Genomic DNA, 12,477 nt, shown 5'->3' with positions numbered 1-12,477 from the left:
AAGAACACATCAATCGTGGGAGTCTCTTCCCAAAAGGCCTTCTCGAATGTCATAATCTGCAGTTTGGTCTCGGATCCGTGGCGATCCCCGCGACGACCATTCTCCGGGGGAGTAACGATGTCTGGAATTATTCTCCTCCTCGCGCCTTCCAGTAGGCCTTCCATTCTTGGGAAAATGAGCGACAACGAGTGCAATTATTCGCTCATCGAACCTATTCAGGGATCCTTGGTGGACCTTCCTCTCTCTTGAGTGATGCCGTAGAATGATGGATTTGATTCTCCCGGATGAAAATTGGAGCCCGATCGAATACTCCCCGTGAGAACTGCAGCGAAAGTCCAGCGGGTCTCGAGATTTTCTCCGATATGCATCAACATTACCTCGATGTGGTCCGACTCCCCCTCCCTCTTCCCCCGATGCATGAACCTGTATCGATAGCTCGCGACTGCCGCGATGCCCATGGAGAAAGAGATCTGTGCGATGCTGTTCCATGAATCATGGACGTAGAGATCATTCTTCCCGGAAAGAGCGCGAACGTTTTATGCTTTACCGGCAGTCAACGGAATATCCGCTTCTATTCTCCTGCGCACCTGGAATACCGAATGGAGAAGTAACGATGCAGAACAGGTTACGAATGAGGTAGAGATGTTCGAGAGAAGCGCATGAGATGAGCGCGTAACTTGCTGCTCTACCTCAATGATGCCAATTTCGATTCGACTTTTCACAACCTACGAAGGCATATCCGGGAAAGTCTTCATGATTGAGCTGTCTCCCATATAGCGGCTGAGATCGATCGCTTGCTAGCTACCCGAGAACGTGCTTCCAAACTCGATGTCAAACTCTCTGGGCGCTCTGCTTCGGTCCCACTCATACCTCGATCATAAGAGCGGAGCATCACGAAGTTTCTCTCGCGATCTCTCGCCTTTTGGGAACGATACATGCACAAACATTCCAAGTCGAGTCGCAATCATGAAATCCACCCACCAATGAGTCTGCCCTGAGCAGGCCGACATCAAGGCCGAGCAGCCTTCATCGTCGAGGAAGATTTCCACTGATTCTCCCGAGGGAGAATCGATCTAGTCTTACACTGCTACACCTCGTTTCGAACAAGCGCATGAACTGGGACAGGGAACATATAGATCGCGACTGATCGAGTTTTGGTCATTCATTTCCGGCCATTTCGACGTTTCTGGGTGATGAATCAACCACTCGGGCTCGGAATCCTCCCTATTGACCCGCGCGGATAACGACTTAGCTTTGAGGGTCAATTTCCTCCTTGAAGAGATCGTCGAGAACTCGGAATCTCCGCTAACCTCGGCGGGGCCCTTCTACTCTAGAATTTGAAACTGTCTCTCGCGAGCTACCATCTCGTTCACATACCGAGCAACCATCCGCGATCGAAAACCGCACACTCAGTTCTCCGCTCACCATCTGAGCGCCACACCTCAGCATATTTTTAGGCCTTTACGAGGCGCTCGGGTTACCAAACAGACATTCGTTTGAGAACAATTGGAGCGTTCAACTATGTTAATCAGTCTGTTCGGAAGGTCCTTGGCTTGGAAATGGTCATTGCCTCAATGTGGAGAGCCTTCGGTTTGTTGACAGCATCACCAAGAACGGCACTGTTTGGAAAAATAAGGCCTGAAGGTTCGTATCATGTTCTCTAGGTTCGGCGACGCTGGGACAGGGAAGGAGGGGATCATAGGCTTTGAATGAGACGGGTAGTAGTAGATACACAGGACCCATTCATCGTCATATCTCGGTTTCCGTATCAAGGCGAGCACACCTTCATCCTGGGGAGACAGCTTCTCTCTGGCCATTTCTCCCCGTAAATTTACGGCAGGGGTCAGTTACTCTCCCGGGAGGGCGCTCCGGGACCTGCATGACGGCCTTGCGCTTGGCGGCCGCCACGACTCAATCCGCGAGAGTCCGAGACAACGGTATTGTGCCCGGCTTGGCATGTCCGCTCAAGAACACACCTAATCCAAGCCTCGTGCATTGGGAATGTACCTATAGGTCGCAAGGAGTGCAATAAGACTGGGCTTCATTCGGCTCCCCATTTCTGCCCGCCTCGGCGGAATGGGGGATTTATTAATGTATTCATTTGATCCAGGCAGCCCCACCAAATCCGGGAAAGCCTACAATCGTTCAACGCTCCGCAGTTGAGTGATCGAGCGCTCGATGGTGCAGCTGAGCTTGAAACATACGCGTCGGATGGCTCTGATGCGACACGCAGCTGTGATCGGCGATGCGAGTCGTCTTTCGCACAATCGGAAGAATCTTTCAGAGCGTCAAACCCTTCAAGATCGACGCCCCTCCGGGATAGCCGCTCAAGACGCTCATTGCCGAAGATTCCCCTAGGCACGATGAGTCAGGCCGATTAGTTGTCCATACACTTCGGCTCGTTCGGCCATCGTACGGAGGCCCGAGACGTCATGGGTTCGCGATTTTTCAATCTCCGAGCTTTCTGTTCGGTCCTTGGCCTCCAATCGGGCGGAAAATGAATGCATCCGGGAAGAGAACACGCTCTGCCGACAACATGGTGATCACCGACCTATCTTGCGTACAGCTTTGGTGAGCTTGTCCACCAGAATGTCGTGGAAGGAAGTCAAGCTGACAGAATTCCTGGTGAGGCTCTTCTTGCCCTTGGCTTCGGGAACCGGTTCGTGCTTATCCGAAGCCGATCGCTTGAGAGCACTTTTAGCAACCGGAGGAGGGTGGTTATGATGCAATCGATGCTGTTGATGGTGTATGGCCAGTTTCGGTGGAGTTCCCACGGGGCTCGAGGCGGTCGAGGATCCCGAGCTGTTGAAGCTGCTTGCGGAACTACTTCCGTAGAGCGGGTAGCTCTGCTTCACAATCGGAATTGCAAACGCCATTTCACCGAGGAAAGGTTTTCAGCTGTTTGGGCTGTTGCTCGCTTGTGAGGTCTATTGACAGAGTGAGTTGGAGAGGAGAGTCAAGCCGGTCTATTATAGCTTCGAGAGAGTTGATGGAGAGGAGGCGATGCAGAGCTGTCACCGTTGAGTTCGCCTCTGTCGTGGATGCAAAACCGCGCAGCCGGTGCCGGCGCCAGGCTGGCGCCTATGCGGCGCCTGTACGGGAGACTGTCCCTCGTGAGGGTCGAAGGCCATGACTCAGGCGGAAATGGGTCACTCACTACGTCGCCTACGAGATGATGCCCGTGGTCACGTTGGGTCCGTGGTGTAAGTGCTCGCTCGACCGACAAGTCGCACGTACCCACGAGTTTCTTAGCGTAATGCTTTGATCTATGCACAAAATATACAGGATTTGAGAGGGAGTCGCGGGCGGGTGCGAGTTTCCGTCGAAGACGCTCGCGTCTTCAATGGAGGGCTCGGATCCGTCGGAGAGTGATCCCTTTGAGCTTCGTGAGCACTTTCGAGAAATTCGATTGAGCGCTGGGGCTCCTGATGGACCCTCTTCTCGGCAGACGAGCCTGCGGCCGAACTCCGAAGAGATCGTAACCCTCCTTAACGATGGGCAAGGCGAAACTCATGATCACCTCTGTCACTTGTCAAACTCGGTCTACGCACAGATCACAACAATGAGATCCTCCAGCGTTCGTAATTTATAGATTGGGTGAGACTCGGTCACGAGAGGGATCCTGTCAAGGGTTCCTTAAGACTCACAGATATTCAACCTGTTAAAAGAATCGAATCCGATTCGACACTGCGACGGCGCTCAATTGCGTCACCGCGTCGGGGAGACGGTCGGTGACGTCTAATTTCCGCGATACCTGAACAAGAACGATTATGACCGCTTATCATCCTCGTGTCTGGAGAGAATGGGGAAAAAACAATGGACAAGGATGAGTCGGTGATTCGTCGAACGATTTTGTCCTGCGCGCGGATCGTTTTCGAACACGAGACGATTCTTGGCGTTTCCAAATCGAATCACGCAGAAACTCATTATCGTCAGCCATAATTGGGTTCACGCGATCATGATGCACGTAATGCGATTGACAGAGCTAGAGCGCATCCGTGACGTCAGCTCCGCGGCAGTGCCATTCATGAAAGACCTCCGTCATCAAAACTCTCCCGGTAGTCCGAGTTCTTATTACATCTCGTACCGTTAGAGGTGCAATGCATGATCACGTCGGCTGCAGGGGGTCAGTTGCGTGAGCCTGTGGGAAAATGCCGTTTGAGTCGAGAAAAAGAAATATAGACGTCTATAGTGTGCAGTCGAGTAAAGTCCGGCGTCTGCCGTCTAGAGCGTCTGGCCTTGAGACAGAGTAAAGCTAAACGTGACAAGGTGCGCACTGAACGCTACTCACGAACAACAAACTCTTGAGTCAGGAACCTTTGCCCTCAACAGAATTCGGTGCTTGGCGCTTGAAGCTCTACGCAGTTCATGTTGGGCCGATCGGAGATCCATCGGTTCTCTGAGGGAATTCCCCAAGGATAGTCGTTCCCAGCACGATAGTTTCCTTTGGAAAAACTCCAAGCTTCCACACTATATTCCTCCGCTGCTGGAGATTCATCGACCTGTTTTTGTTTCCTGCACTCGAGATATACATACATACACTAGAAGAGGAATAAACGCCTCGCCGTACGCTGACTCAATCGCTAATCGAAGCTGATGGCTACAACTTCCTCTAATGCACCGTGGCGAATTCTCTCACTTGCTCCACTCGACGATTCCTGTCCCGGGAGGGTTTCCAAGTGAGACCCCTCAATCGTATCGTAGATCAGTGGGGACCGACGAGACCGGAGCCGCGAATCTCACCATTTTTTCTGGAAACGCTTTGGGAAAAGCGGAGGATGTGGCCGTCCTCCTTGAATCGGGGCTGCAGAGCTAGAGGCTACAGGACCTTCCACCGAGAGCTCATCGGTTGAATCGGACGTCCTGTAGAGCACAGTACCGCCAATTAGAGGACCGTGGCCTGCAGACTCGGAAACAACAAACGAGTAGGAACAATCCTCATCGTGGCGAACACATTCCACGTAGTGCTAGGGCGGCGGATGCGCTCTAGCAATTATCGAATATAATTGGCAGAACACTGACTTCTTCAGGATCAAAACTCCTTCGCAGAGCTCCGACACGAGCGGAGAAGCCGTAGTTTCACGAAAATCATGTTCAGAGAGAGAAGAAGTCGGGTTGCGGAGTTCACGAGAGATACTACACGAGACGCGGGAGCATCATACAGAGTGATACACGCCATCGATAACGGTAGGAAATAAGCACCCGGATCATAAGAAATTTCCCAATGGGAAACTCCCACAATGGTTCGGAGGGGAGTTGGAGGGGAACGCAGGAAAGTGTGCCCGAGACCCCGCTGCGGGAGACGGACGAGGTTCTGCAAGCTGATGCATAATCGGCATCGGATGACTCACGAGGACTCGTTGCAATGAATGGCGCGGCCAGGAGTTTCTATACCTCGCTCAAGTGAGCCCTCTTGTACGCCCCAATCGATCACGGAAGCTGATTTTCGAACTGCCTCAGAGTCTATCTAAAAAGGGACGTCTTGTTCCTCATAGGTACCGTGTTGGAGACTCCCCCCTCGGCCTCCGAGGCTTCGTCATCTGATGAGTTCCTTATGCGCGGATCTACGGAACGTGAATGTATCCCAGCGAGAAAACCCCGAGTCCGAGACCCACCCAAAAAAACAAAAATCGCTCGCGGTCGCTGTAAACCCCGGAAACTGATCGGTGATCTCCGTCATGAATTTGATGAGCGCTCGTGGAGGTAATCGCCTGGTTGACTCCTCCGAGGGAGCGATCGAGCTCGATCCGACACTCTATCTCTACATGAATCATTTGGAGCGAGCGTCTGCGCGGGTTGTCTCTCATCACTCATTACCCGAGTAGCTCCCAAAAACAGTCCCATCGAAAATTGCGGGACCGAGCCCTCAGGAGGGATTGGATCCGCTCTTCGTGAGCCACCGACCCAGACGATAGTAATGAGCAAATATTTTCCCAGGAATTTCTGGATTTTTCTGGAAGTTCAGAGGATGTTCGCACCAACGAGGATTCTCCTCTCCTAGTACCCGCTACCCTCAATGGGACAAGTATAGTAAGATCACCGATTCGCCGCAGCACCGTCGCGTCGCCAGGTAATCGAAGTAATGGTTCAATGATGGTCGATCCCAGCAGCCTTGAAGCTTCAGCGTCACCTGTCCGATGATGCGTCAGCATGACCTCAGAAAATACTCTTCAAGAACAGGGAACGCAAGCTGCTCCCATGTCCGGTCGGCACTGAAAACGCAAGAGCTTGGACCTGATTGGGGAGCGGGGGTTCCGGAGCTCGAGTGAATACATAACGTGCTCTATGCGGATGCCCCACGAGAGCTTCTACAGCGTGAAAGACGCTTTGAAGACCGATAAATTATTGGAGAGAAAGCTGGAAATAATTCGATAGTAAGCGACCGAACTTTTTTATTGTAGTTCCAGTCAGTATATAGTCACAGCGCGTATAGATATAATTCCCTATGTTCTCGAGCGGAATCTCAGATGTTAATGACTCTGGACAACTTTTGTATTCTGTTGAGGAGAATGTCCCCTTGTTTGATGATCCCTTGATACTGGTAGTTCTTATTATCTGGTCGGTTTGTTTCGACGATTCCGTTGACCTTGTCGATTTTGCAATGCAACCTCCCAGCCGCGATGAAACGAGAGAGTTCTTGATCAATGAAACCGGCGGAAACCCCAAAAGCGTCGGCCATGTATTGAAGGGTCAGAGATCGGTACGACTCCAACAACTGAGTGTATGCGAGGATCCTCATGTCCCTCACGTAGAAGCGATAATGGGGATTGAGAACGCGGTCCCGCTTCATGATCTCTTCGATATGCGCCAGTTTTTGGAAGAAGACCGCGTACTGACAGTTGTACAGGGAAAATAGGTACTCGCGGATGTCGGGCAGGTTGTGCAATACTTCAAGGATTTCTGACCCTCGGATCACGGACTCCCTCAACTGGGTTCGGCTCAAAGCGAGGATGGATGATAGAACAGTGTAGGTGACGAACTGCTTGTAATCCATGAGCTCATAGCAAGTGAACGTTGAAACCGTGTCGAGGAAAAGCTCGGCGGCGGTCTTGAAATCTCTCACGGCCAATGAGTAGAACGCCTGGTAGACCTGTAAAATAAAGGCGCTTTGTAATCTTATCCGAACGCGCTGCCGCTACGGGGGGGTTCGTCTCCATTAGTAGAGAAGTTTCCTTCACAGGAGCTGGCACGAACCTTCAATCGGTTCCGCCGATCCCAGTCTCCGCCCTCCTCGATGAGGGCCTTCGCTTTCTCGATGTTGCGCGTGATGAGATCGTGATCGAGGTAGAAAAGCCCAACGCGGATTTGGTGAAACAAGAGGTCGAGCTTGTGTCCGACGGAAACCGACTTCTCGTAGGTCTTACGGAATTGAGTGAGCGCGGCTTCCTTGTCGCCTGGAACGAATCAGCGTTCGATCATCTGCACCCCCATTCCGATCGGGTCTGACACATTTTTTGACGCGGAAATGAAGTTTAGTACTATGTATAATCCGGACGGACGAGGGCTACGAACCGATCTTCGAGAGGTACTCTGCTTTCCTTAGATTAGCCTCTCGAACTTCCATCTCCCCCAAGTTCGTCTCAGCATCTTCGATCGTGCTGTCGAGCTTTGTCAGCTGCTCTTGATTGGCTTGCTTCAGTTTCTCCATCAGCTTGTTCTCCACTGGCCATCCGAGATCTTTGCAACAATCCTCATAGAAGGGAGCCATGTCTGGAAGGAAATGAACACCAGGCATGAGCGATACGGGGAGAGGCTCGGGTTCCTCTGAACTCTGTAGTGAGTCCCCCCCTCCGAACACTATTCGAATGTTCAATTCGAAGAACACTGCTATGTCACCCGGAGCGCTTTGTGGACTCATAGCTCCTGTCTCGTTGCGTCGACCTCGAGACACTACCGTCGAATTCTCTATTTCCCGTCATCAGATGAACGCTCCGGAGCGGCTCGATGAACCGGTAGCACATGGGGCCGAGAAGAGAGTTCTGCCTCGGTTCACGAGGAGGACCCCGTCGTCCGCTCGGGAGCCTCCTGAGATCTGACGGGAGGGAATCGACTTCCGTCCAAGTCTTCCGATCTAGCGCCTCAAATACGAACCATCTTTGTTGATCGCTTCCAGGAGATCCTGCTTCAGCTTGAGGTTTGATCGGTCGTGGAACTGCAGTAAATACTTTGCTTGTGCAAGCTCGAGGTTGGGATTTTTGTCGAGGGATTGCTCCTCGAGATTTTCCGCCGGCATGTTGGAGAGCGAGATACTCCACGTCAAACTCGAAAGTTATTCACACGGAAAAGTCGGTATGCCGCAAATGAGTTGCCAAATTTTCGTCCACACTGTGATATGTAAACAAAGAGCAGACGCTCGATTTGCTCGGGAAGGCGCAATGTTTTGAACACGGCGGCGGAACGGTTTCTCGCACCGCGCTCGTCGCATCCGCGTGCCTCATCTTCGCGGTACATACAACACTTCATAGACGCTGCTGCCCTCGAGGTAGAGGTGCGGAACTGTCAAGGTACGTGGCTTTCTACTTACGTCAGATTCTAACCGAGCGCTAGCTTTCCCCCGGGCTCGCGCCGGGAGCAGCTATTCTTCCTTCTTCGAGCGGAGAAATATTGCCCAATAGATTCTTCCGACAAACGAGCGCACGACGCGGAAATGCCTCCACGGATCCTTCTGCACGGCACTTCGACTTCAGTGAATGATTTTAGAATAATGACTTGAATGAATGGGACTGGTTATAACCTACGGACCCTTGATTTTGGGCTGGAGAGACGGTACAGGGAGAGATCGTACGCATACGTGTGCGGGTCGATGGGAAGTTTTCTGGTCCCCTGGGATTCGTCTCGACCTTCCATTGGGCCTCTTTGTTGATGAATATACCTGCAATTGGTGTCGATTTATCTGCTTCCTAGAGCTTGCATAGTATCCCAGTATAATCGTCATTTTGCGCTCGAGTTGTGAGCTGCTCTGACTGATTGTGAGTGGCTCCAATCACGCTAACGCGTTCATTTTCGACTCAAATTCCAAGTCCAATGGTCCCGTTATATCATTTGCAGTATGGCGCGACCGAAAACTAAGAAGAAGCCTGCCGCGGCAGCCGGTCGCAAATCAGCGGGAATCCAAAAGTCGCGTATCAAAAATGAAACAGAGAATCGTATGGCCGAGAACGCGGCGAGCGTCATCAGGAGCCGCGGAGGGAGGAGGTAATGATACGAGTTCTGTACACATACCTACCCATCGCAAGGAGGTGTACAAAAATTACCACGAGTGAGACATCGGTCACGATCATTCTCCACGATTGAAATGCAAGATAAACCTTGATTTTATGCTGCAGTTCCTCGGCCGATGAAGCCGCGAACACACCGAGTAGTGCCACGAAGGCTCTTGCTCTCGGGGAACGCTCTACGGAAAATGAGTTGAACGAAGTCCCAAGAGTGGTGGTCGGGGATGTTCGGGTCCGAATTGAGCATTGGTAAGTTAAGACTCGACTAACGACGAGGGCCCCAGCATGACCTCTCGCTGGTTCCGGGCTCTCTTAAGTTTTTTGAAGGCTTGGAATCCCCACACGTATGCAACACAGATTATCAAATCTGGATATCGTGGTCTCTCCTGGGGTATTTTCTACTTATTCGCTCCGTGGTATTTTGCGAAGACCCATTCCGGGCCGTCAAAATTGAATGGCTCCGATGGGGCTCATATAGCGAAACACGTTCCAATTCAAATTCGGACCCGGGTTTTGAATTTCAGCAAATCCTGACGGGTCTACTCGAGGAATGCTTTGGCACTGCAAAAATCTCTCATCGAGGCTTTCCCGGAAAGTCTGACCGATTCGAGTTTCACCATAAATGAGACCAAACCCCGCTCGAAGAGTTTCGAGTTTGTGCTCATCCAGAACGGCGAGGAAGAAGTCGTGTGGTCTGGTCTCAAACTGGGGCCGCCCAGAGCGCAGAAATTCCCTGCGTCGGAGAAGCTTGTGGAACTCTTCGCCAAGAAACTGAGCAAGAACTAAACTTCGCAGGGAGACTTTGTGGTCCCGGAAGCTGTTCGCGCTCTCTGAAATCGCCGTGGAGATTCTCTGAAGCGAGATCTCGGAATGCGAGAAATGACGAGGCAGAATCAAAGCTTTCGAGACGTTCTGCCTCTGATGACGCAATCAAGATCTCAAGTCTGCGATCTTCAAGGCGACTTGGTTTTCAACGCATTTTAATTTGTACAATCCCGTGAATTCGGTTCTTATTCCATACTTCGTAACTCGGAATGTAAGATGAGGCATGTGTTCTGACCCTGAAGGGTAATGAAAATAAAAGTCAATCAGTTTGAAATTCTCCATCTAAGAGATCGGATATCTTCGCGAACCCTTCGAGACACAGAACGTAATTTAGCGCAGGATCACGTCGATTCTCTCAGAGACAAGGCCGCTATCGAAGGAGAGTCTGATGGTCCAAATTGCATGGGACGATGGATTGCGCTCGCAAAAATTAGGGTTTTGACCGAGGCACATGTCGGGGTTCGAAAATTCACGTTTCTGACAACCCCTCGGAGACGGGACGTCCAGAGCGAACAGGAGTTGAGGATTCAATCTTCGCTCGAGATTGTCCTCGCAAGGTTCTAATGAGCAATGATGACGGCTGGGGATTCCTATTGTCAGATCGGGAGCCAAGAAAATATGGAATGAGGAAAAACGTGATAGGAGTCCTAGGGAACTAGGATCAATTCTATGAGTCGAGTCGCTTCCCGAGCGGTGGGTATGCCAGTAATCTCTTTTCCGAGGACGAGGGGTCTGAGAGAGTCAATTCTGTATGAGTTTAATGGAATGTCGACACATGATCCAACGGAATAGTATTCGCCGTCCGTTGTCTATGTTGCGTTCCCCTGTTGCGCTCTCTGCGGGATTTATCCGATGCATGGTCTTGGCTCCTCACTCGTACTATGGACCGCAAGCCTTTTTTGATTCGAACACGGAATCCCATGCTTGATACCGAACACCTCTCTTCTATTATCAGAGCCTGTAGCCAGCCTCAGGAACTTAACTTCGCCGTAAATCGCGAATGTTCATCCGTCATCGATCCGGCGAGAACACCAGGCGAACAGTGAGCTTATCGGAGCTTACGGGGGACGTCGTCGGTCAGGATAGCCTCCCGCATGCAGCTGCTTCTCAAGCAACACTTCGACTGCCCCCTCCTTCGATAGAGCGAGAAAAGGAATTTCGCATTTGCGCTGCGTCTAGCGAACAACGGGAACCCAGTCGGAGGGAGGTGTGATGCGACCCCTTAGACATCGAGAGTATCTCGCTTCCTCAATGAGATAGTGAAGCACTGCGGGGAGCGAGTTCCTTCGTTGAAGCCGATCGCCGGCCAGAGCTTCCCTCGTCTTCGATGCCATTGAATTCAGCGAACAGCCTCGAGGTCGTGGAGTTCGACAACGTGCGACACATCTGCCGAGCAGTGCAGGTTTGTGTTCCACCGGGCGCGAGGGAACCTCGACCTGGTAAGCCGCGAACCTCGCGTACCCCTGCCATGAATCGGAGCGGTAGGCTTCCCTCAAGCTTGTTGGAAGAATCAGTGAAATGATGCCGAATGGATGCGCGTTCAGTCTGCGGTGCCGCTTCCGATCTTTGGTGTGGTAGACCCACAGGTGAAATGAATTCAACTCACCTCTGAGTGACGGAAGCTCCCTCCAGCATTTTTCAGTCGGTCGATCCGACGGGAAAACTCATGGAAAATCATACTCCAGCCGACCGAAGCCGTGGAAGCAACAACGGATCCGGAGATGAGGCTTTGAGCATTCCAACAAGAAATTTCAACGAGCCCCCATGAGCGATCATATAGTATTGATGCTGAGCGATGATAGAGATAATGATGACAACTCTAAGAGGACTCTAAGACATAACAGGATAAGAATTCGAGACCTATCTCGGGGAGGGTCGAATTTCCGACCTCCATACTCAAGCGGGGCATACCTTGACACACCTCTCTCAGCCCCTGCTTTCGCCCCCAGCTCGAAACATTCACAGCTCGACGAGCAATTTTTTCGTAAAGCAATTCGCATCTTCGTTCTCTGGAAAAACTGCTACCTCAGGTAGCCTGGACCTCTGTGGTTGCGTGTTACGATGAAGTGGGTGGTCATTGATCATCTACATCTATGTACATATGAGAGAGGGGATGAAATTCTCTGCAATGTCCGAGACGAAAAGTCTGACATGCTTAGCTATTTGTTCCGTATCCTCGAGCTCTCTTCCACCTAAGATCACCGTGGAGCGCTTGAAATGTGACGCCGACGTTGCCACTCGTTCTCACGCCTCGGCCTTAAGTTGTGACGCCTCGAGCTCGAAACAGGAGCTGCGTCGCTCAGGACATGATGTTCTAGCAATTGGATCAGGGCCTCTGGATTCTGCCGACTGGAAGGAATATCCTCTGCGAAGTCTGTTCCCCAACTTTTCGTATCATGACCATGAAAACGCATTTTCTGCCAGTGCATTTGGCAGA

The 12,477-nt window shown here is 51.5% G+C and overlaps 1 protein-coding gene and 1 long non-coding RNA gene across 2 annotated transcripts; one reads left to right on the top strand and one right to left on the bottom strand.

Moving 5' to 3' along the window:
• Window positions 1–6,377: 6,377 nt before the first annotated feature.
• Window positions 6,378–8,333, bottom strand: Rpn7 (regulatory particle non-ATPase 7). The gene is made up of 4 exons (XM_003748496.2): window positions 8,092–8,333; window positions 7,513–7,710; window positions 7,195–7,394; window positions 6,378–7,090 (listed from the first exon to the last, which is right to left on the bottom strand). Exons 1-4 carry the CDS (start codon window positions 8,231–8,233, stop codon window positions 6,464–6,466), a joined length of 1,167 nt encoding a protein of 388 aa, XP_003748544.1. The 5' UTR covers window positions 8,234–8,333; the 3' UTR covers window positions 6,378–6,463.
• Window positions 8,334–8,448: 115 nt separating this feature from the next.
• On the top strand, window positions 8,449–10,318 carry LOC100897856 (uncharacterized). Its single transcript, XR_145714.2, has 4 exons — window positions 8,449–8,504; window positions 9,049–9,195; window positions 9,327–9,464; window positions 9,740–10,318. It is a non-coding gene; the product is annotated as an uncharacterized LOC100897856 (long non-coding RNA).
• The last annotated feature ends 2,159 nt before the right edge of the window (window positions 10,319–12,477 follow it).

The sequence above is a fragment of the Galendromus occidentalis genome, unplaced genomic scaffold, assembly GCF_000255335.2.
Source record: "Galendromus occidentalis unplaced genomic scaffold, Mocc_1.1 scf7180000077533, whole genome shotgun sequence".
In the NCBI taxonomy this organism is placed as follows: Eukaryota; Metazoa; Arthropoda; class Arachnida; order Mesostigmata; family Phytoseiidae; genus Galendromus; species Galendromus occidentalis.
Note: the sequence above shows the minus strand (reverse complement) of the source record. Positions and strands in the feature narration are given on the sequence as shown.

Coding starts and splice junctions, on each gene's coding strand:
- Rpn7 (XM_003748496.2), bottom strand. CDS start 8,233: ATGCCGGCGGAAAATCTCGAGGAGCAATCCCTCGACAAAAATCCCAAC. Junction 7,711..8,091: donor GGAAGCGATCAACAAAGATG/GTTCGTATTTGA, acceptor ATTTCCTTCCAG/ACATGGCTCCCTTCTATGAG. Junction 7,395..7,512: donor AGAGTACCTCTCGAAGATCG/GTTCGTAGCCCT, acceptor GATTCGTTCCAG/GCGACAAGGAAGCCGCGCTC.